The sequence below is a fragment of the Schistocerca piceifrons genome, chromosome 8 (genome assembly GCF_021461385.2).
Source record: "Schistocerca piceifrons isolate TAMUIC-IGC-003096 chromosome 8, iqSchPice1.1, whole genome shotgun sequence".
Taxonomy (NCBI): domain Eukaryota; kingdom Metazoa; phylum Arthropoda; class Insecta; order Orthoptera; family Acrididae; genus Schistocerca; species Schistocerca piceifrons.
This window is the reverse complement of record NC_060145.1, coordinates 119789342-119808515: the sequence shown is the minus strand read 5'-3', so window position 1 is coordinate 119808515 and position 19174 is coordinate 119789342. Positions and strand designations below refer to the sequence as shown.

General features: G+C 40.7%; 1 protein-coding gene across 1 annotated transcript in view; it reads left to right on the top strand.

Annotated features, from left to right (window-relative positions):
- Window positions 1-19174, top strand: part of LOC124711444 (UDP-glycosyltransferase UGT5-like) — a 151782-nt gene that overhangs the window by 103870 nt on the left and 28738 nt on the right. The window contains exon 4 of the mRNA XM_047241522.1: window positions 18681-18903. Coding sequence (XP_047097478.1) covers window positions 18681-18903 — 223 coding nt within the window. The remainder of the gene's footprint in view (window positions 1-18680; window positions 18904-19174) is intronic.

Sequence of the window (19174 nt, the reverse complement as noted above, 5' to 3'; positions counted from 1 at the left end):
GTACAGTCCGACCTGAAGCCAATAGAACACCTTTGGGATGTTTTGGAACGCCGACTTCGTGCCAGGCCTCACCCACCGACATCGATACCTCTCCTCTGTGCAGCACTTCGTGAAGAATGCGCTGCCGTTTCCCAAGAAACCTTCCAGCGTCTGATTGAACGTATGCCTGCAAGAGTGAAAACTGTCATCAAGGCTACCCCCATACTGAATTCCAGCATTAATGATGGAGGGCGCCACGAACTAGTAAGGAATTTTCAGCCAGGTGTCCGGATACTTCTGATCACATAGTGCACTGTATCATATTTCGATTCCCTATACTTTCTACGATATTTCTGTAGTAGAATTGGAACAGTTTTCTTCCAGTCTCGTACGACCAGTTGGGAAGCAGCCTGAATGAGACGTATCGGTTCAGAGATCGTAAAGCAGTCAACTACAGGGGTGGGGGGGCAGGGGGGGAGGGGGGCGGGGGGGGGGGGGAGTGCTGACTACATGCCCATCCGTGCCTCTCCTAAATGACGCTGAGAGAAGTCATCAGGACCTGACCGCAGAATTAGTTTTTCTACCCTTTTTGCTGGAATGTTGGAAACAAATGCATTGCATACAGGATCGTTCAGATTCCCAGTTATTTGGTGTTCTCAGTTAATATTTGGTTCTCTTAGTGTGTTATCACTGGATCAGATCAGAACTTAGAAAGGGTTATGTCAGAGGTTCCAATGACATCGGTAACCCTCTCCCAATTCGTCTCTCGTCGAACACATACGTAATATATTCCAGTAAATGTTTTGTGAAATACACTCTAAGACAGGAAAAACGATGGACCACCAAGGAATTATCCACACTGTTCGGAAATTGATAGACATTCTGCACATGTAGAAATAAACAAATGATTTCAATTTCAGAAAAATTGGGTAATTTATTCAAGAGAAAGAGCTTCACAAATCGAGCAAGTCAATAGCGTTTTGGTCTTCCTCTTGCCCTCATGCAAGCAGTATTGGGCTTACAATTAGTATTGAATTGACAGAGATGTTGGGTGTCCTCCTGAGGGGTAGGGTGCCACTCGTTCTGTCCGACTGCTGCGCTGGATGGAAGGTGTGACATAGCATAAAGAAAAGTCAAAACAATCTTCGGTGAAATTAAAAGCGAGGCTGGTAACATTAAGAGTCAAATGGGAATTCCACTGTTAAATGCAAAGGAAAGAGCAGATAGGTGGAAAGTGAAATGTGCATTCTTATAGGACAACTATCCAAGAAGTTCCACCCAATAATATCCAAACAGCAGACTCTGTACACAATTTATTAAATTACCAGTACTAATCTCCTTTAAATGACTTACAAAACTTAACAAATGGTTAAAGAGTGAGCTTTAAAAAAACAATAACGGCAGCTTGCCACCATAAAATCAGGAACCTTTTACAATAGTGCTTTTAGAGTTTATCCAAAAGACAAAATCCAATAATAAGTAAACTTGGCATTACAATTTAAAATGATTTATACAAAAAACTTTAAGATAATGGCGCTTGGCACCATAAAATGAAAGAAGCGCAACACACAACCAATAAATATAATAACAAAATAATTTGATATAACCAAAGGGCGCGGGCAACTCCCAACGCAATCACAGAAGAGCGAGCTCTCAACACTTCGGAACCATCCCACTAGAAACAGTCCCCGAAATAAACCGCTGAGAGCTCCCCGACATGCCGCCCACAACTGCCCATCACTTACGCGCCTTGGTTATGTTCTGTAACACACGACAGATAATATCAACACAAGATAAAATTCAAAAAATACAGTATAACATCCCGACAGCACATGATAACCACAGCGCCGCTAACTCGGGCGCTCTTAACAAGTGCCGGAAGCCAACACACACAAATCTTAATAAACGATTCTCGCTTCCTAAAACGAAACAATAAAAGCCAAGCGCACAAGAATAGTCAAACCACAGTCTTATAAGTGCCTTAACGACACCAAACGCGACTATTCCACCAAGTTAATAATAGCACAATAAAAAAATACAGAACATACCACTAAATGCTTTTACACAACCAAATTGACTAGATCGTGCTGTTCAGGTCCCAGAAGATCCCATATACCAAGCAGCAGTAATTTACTAGGTATATACTGTACAAAACCGCCCTTCTTGGGCAGACTTTACCTAACACATCGACTGCCAAATGTACCATACATGAACGCAACTCCGGGCAGGACTCCAGTTGAGCAAATAAATTAGTACCAACAAATATCGTAACGAGCCACACACACAGCAAAAGGTTCCAACAACACCGTCCCACATCAGAAAAGTTCAGAAAACGCTGCTGGAGCTTCCGTAGGAAAATCTGAAGAGCCAACCGAGCCCACACCATAACCTGGCAGACGACTCCAAAATTCAGCAACTAGCTGTCTCCGGGCCAGAGTATCACAGGACCCCACCGGACCTCCACATCAGACAGGCAGAAAGAACAAGTACGCAGACTCCAATTAATCACCATCGCATGGCCAGCACAGCGGCGAGTCGCCTCCGCCCCAGACCACTCTGCTCATATTGCGAGGCAGAACACCCTTAGCGCTACTCACTAGCAGGTCAGGCAGAGCGAACTTCACGTTCCTTCCAGTCCCCGGAAAACCAACTACCCTCTCGCTTTCCGCCGGCCACCGCAAAAACACGCCAGCGACGTCATAGCAAATCGCCACCGGAGCGCCACCCGCACTAGGACAGCGAACTATAGATTACAGTGCGCGCTCTGAACAAGATCACAGGTTAGCGGCGCGCGCCATATCAGAAAGAGTACATTCAAGGCGTCTTTGAGGAGGAAGACTTGTCTGATGAGGCAGAAGAAGAAACAGAGGAGTCAATGCAGATGATACAGGGGACCCAGTAATGTAAACATAATTTAAAAGATGTCTGGAAGGCTTGATATCAAATAAGGCAGAAGGCATAGATACCATTCCATCAGAACTTCTAAAATCATTGGGGGAACTGGCTACAAAATGACTATTGAAGTTGGCTTGTAGAATATACGAGTCTGGCGATACACCATTTGACTTTCGGAAAAACATCACCCACATAATTCCGAACATTGTAGGAGCTGACAAGTGCGAGAATTACGGCACAGTCAGCTTAATTGGTCATGCATTTCAGGAAAAGTATACTCAAGAATAGAAAAGAGAATTGAGGATGTGTTAGGTGACGATACGTTTGGCATTAGAAGAGATAAATGCACCAAAGAGGCATTTCCAACATTGCGGTTGTTAATGGAAGCAAGACTAGAGAAAAATCAAGGCATGTTCATAGTCTTTGTCGATCTCAAAAAAGCCTTCGACAACGTAAAATGTGAAGAGGAAAATGCAAAGGTTCAGTCTAGATATAGTGGGGGTCAGTGAAGGTAAATGGAAATAAGACAAGGATTTCTGGTCGGATGAGTATTGGGTGATTTCAACACCAGCGGAAATGGTAAAACGGAAGTAGGATTCGTCATGAATAGGAACACAGAGAAGAGAGTGTGTTACTGTGAATAGTTCAATGATAAGGTTTCTCTCATCAGAGCCCACAGCAAACCAACACCGACAACGACAGTTCAGGCATAAATCCCGACGTCGCAAGCAGAAGATGAGGATACAGAAAATGCATATGAGGATATTGACGGGTAATTCTGTATGTAAAGGCAGACGGAAACTTAATAGTCATGGGAGACTGGAACGGGGTTGTAGGGGAAGCAATGGAAGAAAAGGTTACTGAAGAGTTTGGCATTGGTACAAGGAAAGAGAGGGAAGAAAGATTAGTTGATTTTTGCAGCATATTTCACCTAATAATGGCGAATACTCAGTTCCATAATCGCAAGAGGAGGACGTATACTTGGAAAAGGCCGGGAGATACGAAAAAATTCCAGTTTGATTATATCATGATCAGATAGAGATACTGGATTGTAAGGCATACCCAGGGTCAGATACAGACTCAGATCACAATTTAGTAGTGATGAAGAGTAGGCTGAAGTTTAAAGAAATAGGATACGGATGTACGAAGGAATAAAGAGATATGATTGATACTTCTAAAGATATAGATACTGCATGGAATAGCTCAATAGACAGATCGGTTGAAGCGGAATGGACATTTCTAAAAAGAGCAATCACAAAAGTTGGAAAGAAAACCACCGGTACGAATAAAGGAAACTGCGAAGAAACTATGGGTAACAGAAGAAATACATCAGTTGATCGATGAAAGAAGGAAGCACAAAAATGTTCAGGAAAAGACAGAAATACAAGTCGCTGAGGAATAAAAATAGTAGGAAATGCAGGGAAGCTAAGACGAAATGGCTGCTCGCAAAATGTGAAGAAATCGAAAAAGAAATGATTGTCAGAAGGACTGACTCAACATATAGGAAAATCAAAACAACCTTCGGTGAAATTAAAAGCAAGGATGGTAACATTAAGAGTGCAGCGGGAATTCCACTGCTAAATGCAGAGGAGAGAGCGGATAGGTGGAAAGAATACATCGAAAGCCTCTATGAGGGAGAAGATGTGTCTGATGTGATAGAATAAGAAACAGAACTCGATTTAGAAGAGATAGGTGCTCCAATATTAGAATCAGAACTTGAGAGATTTTTGGAGGATTAAGACCAAATAAGGCAGAAGAATTTTTAAAATCATTGTCGTAAGTGGCAACAAAATAGCTGCTCACGTTGGTGTGTAGAATGTATGAGTCTGGCGACATACAATCTGATTCTCGGAAAAATATCATCCACAATTCCGAAGGCTGCAAGAGCTGCCAAGTACAACAATTATCGCACAATCAGATTAAGATCTCATGCATCCAAGTGGCTGACAAGAATAATATACAGAATAATAGAAAAGAAAATTGAAGATGTGTTGGATGATGATCAGTTTGGCTTTAGAAAAGGTAAAGGCACCAGAGGGGCAGTTCTGACACAGCGGTTGATAATGAAATCAAGGCTAAGGGAAAATCACGCCATGTTCGTCGGATTTGTCCACTTGAAAAAAGCCTTTGACAATATCAAATGGCGCAAGATATTCGAAATTCTGAGCAAAATTGGATTAAGCTATAGGGAGAGACGAGGTATATACAACATGTACAAGAGCCAAGAGGGGATAACGAGAGTGGAAAACTAAGAACGAAGTGCTGGGATTCAAAAGGGTGTAAGACAGGGCCGTAGTCTTTTGCCCCTACTGCTCAATCTGCACAGTGAAGAAGCAATTATGGAATGATGGAAATATAAGAAAGATTCACGAGTGGAACTGAAATTCAGGGTGGAAGGATATCAGTTATAAGGTTCGCTGGTGAGATTGCTATCCTCAGTGACAGCGAAGAAGAAACATAGGATATGCTGAATGGAATGAGCAATCAACTGACTACGGAACAGGGATTGAGAGTAAATCGAAGAAAGGTGGAAGTAATGAGAAGTAGCAGAAAGGAGAACATTGAGAAACTTAACATCAGGATTGATGGTCAAGAACTAGATGACGTTAAGGAATTGTGCTACGTAGGCGGAAAAATAACAGTTGACGGGCGGAGGACGGAGGACATCGAAAGCGGACGAGCATTGGCAAAAGAGGGCATTCCTGGCTAAGAGAAATCAAACATAGACGTTAATTTGAGGAAGGAATTTCTGAGAATGTACGAGGGCAGTTCAATAAGTAATGCAACACATTTTTTTTTTCTGAAACAGGGGTTGTTTTATTCAGCATTGAAATACACCAGGTTATTCCCCAATCTTTTAGCTACACAACACTATTTTTCAACGTAATCTCCATTCAATGCTACGGCCTTACGCCACCTTGAAATGAGGGCCTGTATGCATGCACGGTACCATTCCACTGGTCGATGTCGGAGCCAACGTCGTACTGCATCAATAACTGCTTCATCATCCGCGTAGTGCCTCCCACGGATTGCGTCCTTCATTGGGCCAAACATATGGAAATCCGACGGTGCGAGATCGGGGCTGTAGGGTGCATGAGGAAGAACAGTCCACTGAAGTTTTGTGAGCTCCTCTCGGGTGCGAAGACTTGTGTGAGGTCTTGCGTTGTCATGAAGAAGGAGAAGTTCGTTCAGATTTTTGTGCCTACGAACACGCTGAAGTCGTTTCTTCAATTTCTGAAGAGTAGCACAATACACTTCAGAGTTGATCGTTTGACCATGGGGAAGGACATCGAACAGAATAACCCCTTCAGCGTCCCAGAAGACTGTAACCATGACTCTACCGGCTGAGGGTATGGCTTTAAACTTTTTCTTGGTAGCGGAGTGGGTGTGGCGCCACTCCATTGATTGCCGTTTTGTTTCAGGTTCGAAGTGATGAACCCATGTTTCATCGCCTGTAACAATCTTTGACAAGAAATTGTCACCCTCAGCCACATGACGAGCAAGCAATTCCGCACAGATGGTTCTCCTTTGCTCTTTATGGTGTTCGGTTAGACAACGAGGGACCCAGCGGGAACAAACCTTTGAATATCCCAACTGGTGAACAATTGTGACAGCACTACCAACAGAGATGTCAAGTTGAGCACTGAGTTGTTTGATGGTGATCCGTCGATCATCTCGAACGAGTGTGTTCGCACGCTCCGCCATTGCAGGAGTCACAGCTGTGCACGGCCGGCCCGCACGCGGGAGATCAGACAGTCTTGCTTGACCTTGCGGCGATGATGACACACGCTTTGCCCAACGACTCACCGTGCTTTTGTCCACTGCCAGATCACCGTAGACATTCTGCAAGCGCCTATGAATATCTGAGATGCCCTGGTTTTCCGCCAAAAGAACTCGATCACTGCCCGTTGTTTGCAACGCACATCCGTTACAGACGCCATTTTAACAGCTCCGTACAGCGCTGCCACCTGTCGGAAGTTAATGAAACTATACGAGACGAAGCGGGAATGTTTGAAAATATTCCACAAGAAATTTCCGGTTTTTTCAACCAAAATTGGCCGAGAAAAAAAAAGTGTTGCATTACTTATTGAACTGCCCTCGTACGTTTGGAACACAGCATTTTATGGTGGTGAAACATGGACTGTTTCAAACCCGGAACAGAATAGAATAGAATAGAAGCGTTTCATATTTGGTGCTAGAGACGAGATTTGAAAATTAGGTGAATTGATAGCGCGAGGAATGAGGAGGTTCTGTGCAGAATCGGAGAGGAAAGGAATATGTGGGAAACGCTGACAAGAAGAAGGGACAGGATGGTAGGACATCGTTTAAGACATCAGGGAATAACTTACATGGTACTCGAGCTGTAGTGGGTAAAGACTGTAGAGAAAGACAGAGACTTGAATACATCCTGCAAATAATTGAGGACGTAGGTTGCAAGTGCTACTCTGAGACGACGAGGTTGACACAGGAGAGGAATTCGTGGCGGGCCGCATCAAACCAGTCAGAAGACCGATGACTTAAAAAAAAAAAAATTGCTGCCCTGCCTTGCTGAAACCAGATTCCCCAAAATAGTCACAAATGTTGTTATTTCAGTACAAACCAACCTGTAACAAGTTGACTGTTGACTGGTTCATCGAGGCTGAAGTAAGTCAGTCTTAAAAAGTGGGCCAATCGAATACAGTACCCTACAGCAGATTAACTTCCAATTCTTCAAATAAATGGGATTCTCCTTGCAGCAAAATATAAATTTCTGTCTTTATGCGACAGTAAACGGCACATCTCTACATTTTAAAGCTGTCGTATACCAATTACTGCGCCTCAAGTATACCTTATCAGCAAACTTCACATCTGGAAGCGTTTGGAGGCTCTGAAACAGGTGAATAGCGTCTGAACCCAGAAGTATAACGTTGCATGGAGGAGAATGATTGAATTTCTTAGAAAATATCGAAAGAGGATAATTTAGTTTTAACAAAAATTCCTTAATTCATAGTATATACGGACATTTAAGTAAAAGGACGTTACTGTTAACTTTTGCAAGCAGTGAGGGAATATCAAAGCATAGTGATCATGAGAATATTTATATATCACACTTCTTATTCCATGCTGAGATCACTTCTTTCAAATTTGGTTACGAATCCTTTTGAGCGCACGTTGATACCTACATGATTATACTAGGCGAAAAAAGAAATATTTTTTTTTATTTACAAGAACAATATACACCGTTTCTGTAATACAATTCATTCCTGGATTCAAGTATAATCTTAAAAGTTGTGTACCAAACTTAGTTTCACTGTAATAAGAGATTCTGTAAACGCTTGCTGCAGCCTATGTATTACAGGATGGTCTTTCAATAATGCACATATTTTTACAGCTGTTAATATGTATGTAAGAGGACGTCTGTTTAGGAGCTTTAAAGTTGATGTTTTTTCAGCACGCATGTGAAGTTCCGAGGAATTCAGGTAAATGGCAGAGCTTTAGTGAGCCACTAAAACGGCGTCTACATAAGACACCTGTTTAGAAACAACGTGCTGTAACTTAATTCTTGGTAACGGAAAGAGAAATCGTAGTGAACAGCCATAAGCGTCAGTGTGTAGCGTGTAGCGTGTACAAATGGTGCAGTTGACAGTACAGTCGGGTGATGGGTCAAGAGAGTTAACGATTCAGGAAGTGGGGAAATTGAGCTCAGTGATCGGCCACGCTTACAAGGGAACCTCCCCATCGCACCCCCCTGAGATTTAGTTATAAGTTGGCACAGTGGATAGGCCTTGATAAACTGAACACAGATCAATTGAGAAAACAGGAAGAAGTTGTGTGGAACTGTAAAAAAATAAGCAAACTATACAAACTGAGTAGTCCATGGGACACATAGGCTCCATCATGGAGAATGTGGGCCAAGGAGCGCAGTGGTCCCGTGGTAGCGTGAGCAGGTGCAGAACGAGAGGTCCTTGGTTTAAGTCTTCTCTGGAGTGAAAATTTTTCTTTCTTTATTTTTGCGTAGTTATTATCTGTCCGTTAGTTCATTGACGTCTCTGTTCACTGTAATAAGTTTAGTGTCTGTGTTTTGCGACCGCATCGCAAAACCGTGCGATTAGTAGACGAACGGACGTGCCTCTCCAATGGGAACCGAAAACATATGATCGCAAGGTCATAGGTCAACCGATTCCTCCACAGGAAAACAGATCTGATATATTCTATACGACACTGGTGACGGCATGGCGTCACATGACAGGAATATGTTGTCGACCCACCTAACTCGTACACTTGGCGAATGGGTAAAAAGATTCTTCTACCTTGCCCGATTTAGGTTTTCTTGTGGATGTGATAATCACTCCCAAAAAAGTGATGAAAACATAAGTTTGTCACATAAACTGAAAATAAAAAATTAAACTTTTCACTCGATGGAAGATTTGAACCAAGGACCTTTCGTTCCGCAGCTGCTCACGTTACCACGAGACCACAGCGCTCCCGCACTCCAAGTCTCCTTGATGTTGCATATCTTCCCATGAACTACTCAGTTTGTATATTTTGCTTATTTTTTCACAGTTCGACACAACTTCTTCCTGTTTTCTCAATTGATCTGTGTTCAGTTTTTCAAGGCCTATCCACTGTGTCAACTTATAACTACATCTGAGGGGGGTGAGATGGGGAGGTTCCCTTGTTAGAATGTTAATTCACAGCTGCTGCTCCAAAATAGTGAATCGCGTGGATGCCATTATTCGCACAGACTGGGCCATCACGACTGAACAGTTAGCTTCATAGCACAGGTTCGCAAGCTTTTTCTCTCTCTGAACACTTTTAGAATCTAGGTATTTTGATGCAACACCTTGTTTATTTTGAAGTTAAATAAAATTTTAAAAAGTAAAAAAAAACCTTGTTTTATTCAGTGATTATTTCCATTTTAAATCAAAACTAATAATTCACAAATCATAATAAAACTAAAAAATAATTAGTATCGCCAAAAGTCGGAAAAACGCTATACCATTAACAGTTTCTCGCGGAACACCGGAACACGTATTCACTTCCCAGGGAATACCATTGGTTCGAGGAACACAGTTTGGGAAACTTTGCTCTACAGCTATCGGTGAGCATTCGAAGCGCACGTGAAATGACTGAGACTCTTGTGTGTGTGTGTGTGTGTGTGTGTGTGTTGAATTCCTAAGGGACCAAACTGCTGAGGTCATCGGTCCCTAGACTTTCACACTACTTAGACTAACTTACGCTAAGAACAAAACACACATACCCATGCCCGAAGGAGGACTCGAACCTCCGACGGGAGGTAACATGGCGCCTCAAAGCGCGCGGCCACTCCGCGCGGCGAGACTGTTGTATATTGAAAGAAAATGCTCACGCCACACCACAGGATTCAAAGAAAAGGCATTTCAACTGAACTGCTGGAGCATATTGACACCAATGCAGAGGCCCTTCTGTCACAGTTCGCTACAGGTAACGAAACGTGGGTGCATCAGTTTGAGCCATAGACAAAAATGCAGTCACCGAAGTGGCACCATCCGCAGTCACCATTTAAGAAGAAATTCAGCTGCCTCTGCTGGTAAAGCTATGACGACAGAGTTGTGGGATAATAGTGTTGTCATTCTAGTCGAAGTGTTACTAAAAGGGCCAACCACTGATTCAGAACCGTATGTATATACTCTCAACAAACTCAAGAAACGTTACCGTCTGATAAGAATCCCAAAGGAATTTTATCAAACACGACAGCGCCCCATGTACGTCTCAGAACCAGGGAATTTGGTTCGACATTATTGTCTCGTCTACACTACAGCCCAGACCTGGCTCTCTCGGACTACCGTTTGAGCCAGTTAAGAATTCCCTGTGGGAAACACTTTAAACACGATGACAACGTAACTTGTGCTATGAAAACAAGGTTACGAGCAGAGGACGAGAGCTTTCAGTAACTACTTAATCGAGGGGCAGCAGAGGCTTTTTTAAACCTCATTAAAGAACATGAGTGGCAGGATGTTCATACATGATAAATATGCTTTAACGAGTAATCTAGGTGGATGATGATTGAGATAAGGATATCATGTAGAAAAAACTGGGAACTATATCGAAACGTTGAAAGCTGCAGCAGACTATTACTAACATTACTGTAAATTACTTAAAAATATCATTAGCGAGTCCGAAAGCATGTGTTATGTAATCTGAATAACTAATTCTGAGGATAAAATTCAAACAATATGGCCAGTCGTGAAAAAAGTGTCTGGCCAACAGCACAATGTAGTAAAAATGTAAGTCAGATATGTGTAGAGTTCCTGAATATAGCAGGTAAACGAAATAAATACTTAGTTCCTACAGGAAATCATATCTCCTAGAAAATGGCTTTCCAAGACAGCATTCTGAAATATACCTCCGTGATACGGGCGAGGGGAGACTGAATCAATAATTATATAGCGGAAGACCAAGGGCTCTCACGGATACGATGGAGTATCAAGTAGGATACTAAAGCACTGGGCTGCATATGTTAGCTCTGTATTTAGCTACATCTGTAATTTTTCCTTTAGGAGTGACCAGCTTCATGAGCGATTAAAGTAATCAGGAGTGAAACCGCCTTAGAAGAAAGGAGAAAGGGGTAATATATACAATTTTAGACATATTAGTATGTCGTATCAATTTGCTGAAGCTATTGAAAAGGCTGTATGCATCAGAGTGACAGATCATTTCAGTTCACATGATTTGCTACATGGTTTTAGAAAAGTTTAACAACTGAAAATGTTACATATTTTTCTCTGTAAGGCAATGGGTGGATTAAATGAAAAGATGTGAACATCAGAAATCTTCACCGATTTGACTAAGGTGTTTGCATGTGTTGATCACAGAATATTACTCCAGAAGTTAGAGCGTTATGGAATAAGAGAAGCAGTTCAAAATTTGTTCCTCTCCGATTTTAAGAATATACAGTGAAAAGTCATTGCCTATAGTAATGAGAAAGACTACGACGGGCAATGCGCCTCAGGCGTCAGTGCTTGGACCCCTGCTGTTTCTTACATGTACTTTCTATGTACCTTATGACGCAATACGTGGCGATGGCCTTGGAATATAGCCAAGTCTGTCTGGCGTGTGCGAACTTGCAGGAGTTTATGATCTTGGCAGTGATGAGTCACCTAGCACAGAAGTTCTCAAACGTTTTTCCTCTGGATCCCCCTTCGCGAGGAAAAATTTGACAGCCCAGCAGCCTTTTTCAATTACAAAAATACCCATTTTTATATTTTCTTTGCCTTATTCTCTGTTTTACAAAATTCTGTTTAGAAGGATTTTACGCAACAGAAACCAAAACTACATGAATTATTATGATGAAAACACGGAAAAAATTGTTTACCTTCATCAAATTTTCATTCAATCAAGAACTATGAAATGGGCAATACTTACAGTTCATCAGACAAGGATTTCAAGAGCATTAAAACTTAAATTACAAAGTACGTCGTTGCGGATGAGCGCTCTTTTGAGAAAAAAGTTTTTCAACACTTGGTGCAACAGCAGGAACAGCCCCTCGAAGTTATTTGCTTAATTTTAGCTTTGAAGTGTAGTTCGACATCAGAGCTGCCAAAACTGAAAATCCAGTCTCGCAAAAGTATGTTGTCGCAAAAGGAATCGGAATCTTCATTGCATTTTGGCTCTGGGTTGGGAATTCCTTGCTAATGTGTATCCAAATCTCCAAAAAAAGACACTTTATTGAATTTACTCTACAGTGAAGTGTCACGAATGACATCAGTAATTTGTCCTTACTTCTTTATATTCTAGACCTGATGGTGTAGCTGACCTTTTGAATGGATTTTAATCTAATTAAATTTATCAAAATCGTCGCTGAAATACTTTTCGAAACGAAGTTTGAGTGTTGCAAGGTGATGGAGAACGCAAGCTTTTATCTTCATGGAAATATCGGATTATGTGCGTCCTCTAACAGTAACACTAGAGTAGAGAACAAATTTAGTATGCCACTTCCCATTCGAGTTTGCCACAGCTCTATTTTTTTATGGACGCCTTAACTTTTTCGTTTCAAGATAAGATAATTGCCTGATTATCTTGAAGAGTTAAGAATATTTATTTTCTCATGAAGTTAAGCAGTTTTCAACAGAAAATAGGCGTCACTGAAACCGTCTGCCATAGAGTGACTTTTCGCCTTTATGAAACAGAATACCTCATTCCTCAGTACAAACATTCTTTTTAGTGCTATATCCCTTGAAAGCCATCGGGCGTTACTAAAACAGAGCAGGTGAGTGTGATGTGGAACCATCTCCTCCCATGGCACTTTACAAAGCCTTAAATTTATAGATTTTGCCTCAGTAATATTAAAAGAGTCTGTAACCGTTTGCAGCACTTCATGAAGTGGTGGGATGTTCTTTAGCAGCCAGAGCATCCAGATGTTTCATGCAGTGAGTCTGTACTGCAACATGAACTGCAGCCTTACCTTTCACTTGCAACCCACCATGTATTCCAGATACTGAGCGAGCTCCATCGGTGCATACTCAAATGCACCTATCCCATGTTGCCCTGTTTTCATTATAAAAAGAGTATTGATAATGTAAGAAAGGTTTTGAGCTGTAACTGCTTGCAGTATCGAGTCACAGAAAAGCAATTCGTCTCGAATGTTTAAGTCATCAACGAAATGAACATAAGCAATCAAATAAGGATCTTTATGAATATCAGTCGCTTTGCCCACTTGAAGTGCAAAACAATTATTACGCAGTTTATCAATTAACTGCTCGAGTAAATCGTCAGAAGAGTCTAAAATTCTTCTACGCACTATGTCATTAAAGAGAGGAATACTTTTCAGCTCTTGACCAAATGAGTCGCCAAACATCGTTAATAACTACATCAGTCGCTGCTAGGAGAACCAGAGTTTCTGTAACCGTGTCTGGTTTCTAGCATTTAGCCGTCCTATGTGAAATCTGGTAACAGGCTAACTTAGAAGTCACATTCGTCATTTTAGCTAAGCTCTTCTGGTTAGACAATAAAACATTTAGTTTGGTTTTACCGTTAACAGAGGATGTTTGGTTTAAGCATATGTCTTTAACTTGTTAGGCTACATGCTGTTGGCAGCTAAAATGGTTAAACGAATTAAACATTGGGGACGTTCGTCGCCAGTCATTGTAGTTTACGTGAAGCCTAGCAATAAACGGTTCTCATCATAAATTTTCGTTTTCGCGTCGCCCCTTCTTGTTTTCGCCTTCGGAGTATATACCTCCCCACCACCGGCAGACGGACCACTGGTGTCTTCATTTCGTTCACTAACCAGGAAGCGCTTCATGCTGCAGTCAAGTCTTCCTCGCGAAGTCGGAAAGGCTGTAAAGAGGAGACGTCGAGGTACACGAGCCAAAGCTCGCACTGCGCATTTTAGTTACGAACACAGTCACAGTGCAGCCGACAACGGGCGATTCTGCCGACGGCCGACCCATTTCAAACAACGCTAGAAGTATGACAGCGGTTTCACAGTCGTCGACCGAACGACGTTGGACGAAATTCAGTCCAGATCAACAGCACCTTCTTTGTTGGAAGGAAAGGATAAATGTAATTGTTTGTTACTAAGATTTTTTTAAAAATATACCGGCCCGCCCCCCTTGCACTCCAAGGGTCTTTCCTGTTTCATGTGTTGCATACGCTCCGCGAAGTGGACTCCCGTTCAGTTTCGAATAAATACTGCGGCACACGTGAAACATGCACGTCCCTTTCTTGAGGCCGACTGAACCTCGCTTGCGTATCCAACTTTCGTTTAAGTTGTTTGGTCACTTCCTTCCTGGACCAATATACCTAGTCAACGTTTGTAAATGCGTACGTGGCACGAAACCAATTGGGCAGAATTACAGAAGTATAATGCTTCAAGATTTTAACCCATTATATTGTGGAATTCTAGCATCTTGTTCTGAATCTAAAAAAAACAACGGTACTCTTCAGTCAGGAGCGAAATATTTAACTTTTAAGTGTACAACAAAAGTCTGACTTTTTGTAAAATAAAGAGAAGATAGGAATCTAAATAAGTTGTTTATATTCCAGTTGAAGTCTGCGTTACTGTTCTTTTATTCCACGTGGGATCACCTACGTTTTTTATCTCCTGATGCAAAATGAGCTTTCTTCCCAACTCATTGAGTGCGAATGCGGTATGTTGCCGTATGCTGCGCGAACATTCTATGGAAATAAAATAGCCGAACTGTGAGGAGCTTGTATATAAACCCTTTCGTCCCCCTTCCCTTTCCTCCTCCTGTCTAACATTCTTCCCCTCATTCCCCCCCCCCTCTCGCCCCCTTCCTCTCCCACTTTGCCCCTTCCTCCTCCTTCCCCCTTCCCTCGAAAAGTTTCTGCGACCAGCCTTGACCGATCAACAGATTCCATAAAGGACTCGTTATCATTAAAAAAACAGTGTCATCTTCCTGGAGAAACGTAAAGAAAAAAGCAATGTGGCTACCAAGATAAACACTTTTCTGTCGTGAAGAAGAGTCAACCCTGTCACTCCCGAAGCTAAAAGCTCCTCCTGTTGCTTCGACAAATTTATATTGTGCGCATGATCTTTGAAATACTCTTGAGAAAAGGTATGACTATATGATTCACAGTAGTCTTGAAACGTTGTCGGCATGCATATCTCCTTTGTTGTCGTTTGCGTGTTCGTCACCGTATGAGTCTTCACTCAATGTCACATTCTCTTGGGTCACTGACATCGTCAGTTCTTCATTGTGACATACAAGCCTTGTAGCCTTGTAGAATGTTACACAATTTTCGTTGTTTTTGCGGTAATTCAATCTATTTTCGTATGGTCTTCTGATAACCTACAAATCGCGCAAGAGCAAAAGACAAATGACGTAATCTTCAACAGTCCAGTCAAGAATGTAGTAAAAGTGAATGGCATACGGGGAGGATCCAATTCTTGTCCTGATCTAAACCTTATACCCGAAATCAGGTTAGTGTTACAAAGACTATCATGTTTTCTTTTTTGAAAATTCGCTGTTAGCTCTTCACAGATATAAGAAATCGTATTTACACTATTAACACAGATACGAGCCTTTTCTTCTTCTGAATTAATACAAACTACAAACACTGAAACAAGCAGACACTTGCATCAAATGTTAGAGCTGAGATGCAAATGGCAACAAACACAACGTGATTCTGTGTGTTAAAGCGTGATTCATCATCGCTGATGCCAAACAATCACTTACTGGAGTTAGGATTCTGAACTAAGGGTCATATGTGATGATTTCTTGCACATATTTCGATTTTTCAACAATTAAATCTGCGGAATATCTAAGTTAAGTCACAGCAGAATCTTTAACATGCAGCGTATTCAAGGACTTCGAAACAAGGGAGAAAATCGCAAGAACACTAAGCCCAATAGCGTTAGAATGATTTCATTTTTCCTTATTTGTAACAAAAATATATTCACCAGTGGTATAAAATCGTATGTTCCAGTAATATGTCGTGCCTCGTCATAGTCAGTCCAGCAAAGCATTCTTCTACGCACCCTCCTCTTCCTAATTGAACAAAAATTATCGCATAATTATAGTCCAACAGTTTTGACATAACAGTCTAGAAGAATGAAACTTGTGGTAGTGAAGAGGAATTATATAATTTCATTAGCGACCCTATCCCTTTTAAGAATTCTGACGAAAATTAACCTCAGAAAACAGAATTGTTTTGTTTGGCGGTTCGCTGCTCGTCACGTTGGTGCTATCATTCAAACGTTTTCTTGATGTACTGCCAAAGCGTTAAATTCCAAATTTTGGCTGTAGTTCAATATTAATTCTGTTGAAGGGTCCACCGCACAAATGACCACAAGGCGTTTCTCGATAACTCTCTTCACGCTGCTATGGATTGGCCTACAAAGAGTAAAGGTTTCTGTTAGAGTTTCAGTACGGTAGAGTATTTAACAAGATCGAGTAGTTGCATATGGATATACGGTTCATAGAAATTTTTGCACAAGTTTATAGCAAGTATAGTAAGCTTAAAAAACCAATTCTGTGAGCTCTAAAACATCCGTCCACTTAACTAAAAAATATCACTGGTAGTTTTAGACAGGAGGCCGCATTGCGCACCAACGAATGCGTTAAAGCGCTGCTTGCCGATTATACTTTAAGTGCCAACGTCCGTGCTAAATTTCCTGTTTTTCCCCCTCACTGATGATTTACGTTTGAATAATTTATCTGCACATTTTGTCAGCATAGCTTACTCCTAGATATGCAGTATAATTTATGATTTCCAAATAATTATAAAAAATAAAGTAAATTAATTTCGTAGCCAAGAAAGTTGAGAATCCCTTATTATACTTTTACAAAATTTGTTGCAAATATTTTATTTCACGTTGATTTTACGAAGGTAAACGACAAGTTTGTTTCGGCATTTGTGCCATTTTCAACTCCTGTTGACATTACATTTATAAATCATTTTATTCTACGTCTATGTAACAGTTATATGAGATTTTTGTCTTATATTATACTTACGTCTTGGAACGTAATTTCTTTTGTTTTCTGCTTTGTTAATATAGATCACGTATTTACCTTCTATAGAAATATCGAGCTACTTTAACAAATGATAGGTCGTTCTACTGATGCATTGTGTTTACAAATAAATTATATCTTAGGTAGTCAGATTTTTTTTGCCAGAGATAATTTTGCATTATGTAGATAAGTGATCTTAATGTTGTGTAACTTTTGTTTAGCGTGTGTTCATCGCTTTTCTTTTTCTATTATGATAATAAAGTGTACCCGATAATTTTTATGTTTGAGATCCACGTTTTCGTTTAGGATTTCATTCAGATATCTATTCGTGTGTGTATAAGTTTCTACTTCTTCCAAAATGTTCCTAGTTTCACCCTTTGGTCATGTAGAATTTCCAAAACGTTTTCCGTTGTGTTCACTGTGTGGTTTTTATTTTTTAGATGTAGGTAAAAGCTAGACAGGAAGCTTTCGCAGTCTTTTGTGTGTTCTTTAAATCTTATACTAAAGCTTCGTCCCGTTTGTCCAATGTAAAAACTATTGCGGTCGTTATAGGAAATTTTGTATACATCTGGATTAGAAAAGGTAATGAAGTCACTTTTTCCTGATCTCAGCGTTATTTGTAAGTTGTTGCTAATTCGAAATGCTTGTTGAATTTTCGTATTTTGAACGATTTATTTATTTTGTGTGATATGTTGCCAATATTTTTGTTGGTACATATATCGGTTTGACTTTGGTTTCTTATCTCTTTTCAATGTTATTTCTTTTTGTATGTTGTCTGCTTTAGATTTAGTATGAACTTGGTAGATTCAGAGTATTATATCTGGATCGTAATTTCTTTCTTATGCTGCTTATTGTAGTGTTGCAATTTCGTTATTTTATTACTTTTTCTTCAAGTGGTAAATTAATGATTCTGTTGATCATTGATTTGAATTATGCATACTCATGCGACTTGAGGTGGGATGAATTTTTATTGATGATGATGTCTGTAGTTTTAGGTTTTCTGCAAATTGTAAATTTGTGTTGGTTATTGTCATTGTTTATCTTTAGGTCTACTGCAAATTTTATTTTTGGGTGCAGATTGTTTAATTGCTGATGAGCTGTTCGTATATCCTTTCTTTTCGTCTCCATAAATGGATATGACAATGATATACAAACAAGCTCGTCCCGTACGTTTGTAAAAATAACAAGAAATAAAATATTTGCAGTTAATTTTGTAAAAGCATAAAGAAGATGTCATATTATGAGCTTTTGCAAGCTGCAGGCCCAGCAGAGAAGTTACTTGAGATTGTCTGTAAGAGGTAATATGTCTCTCTTTTATAATCCTTAGTCTGGAGACACTACTTTGTATTTGAGGTGGATTTTAATTTGCAGGATCTCCAGAAATTCTTGGACGGCGCGAAAGATGGGGCAGTTGTATTCAGCCTCGGCTCGAACCTGCGGAGCGCCGACCTGGGGGAAGACAAGAGGACGGCCATACTGACTGCCTTCTCCAAGTTAAAGCAGCGCGTTATCTGGAAATGGGAGACAGAGACACTGCCTGGAAAACCGGACAACCTCATGGTTAAGAAGTGGCTGCCACAGGCCGACATTCTCGGTATGTAATTCTTAGAGATTTAATATGTTTCCACTTAACGTTTAGTTTAGGTAGTTTCGTGTTTCATGACTCATTTGCACGATAGATCGTAATTGTGTTTCTAGATCCTCCTCACTCACACGCTATTAAAAAATCTTCGAAAATTAAAAAATGATTTTCCAAAGTTCTCTCGCACCATGGTTACGTTGGAATTCATTATCCTCAGCTTCAATTACTCTGAAGATGCGGGAAGGGGCTCAGTAAATTATTTTCATTTGTAAAAGTCATTATA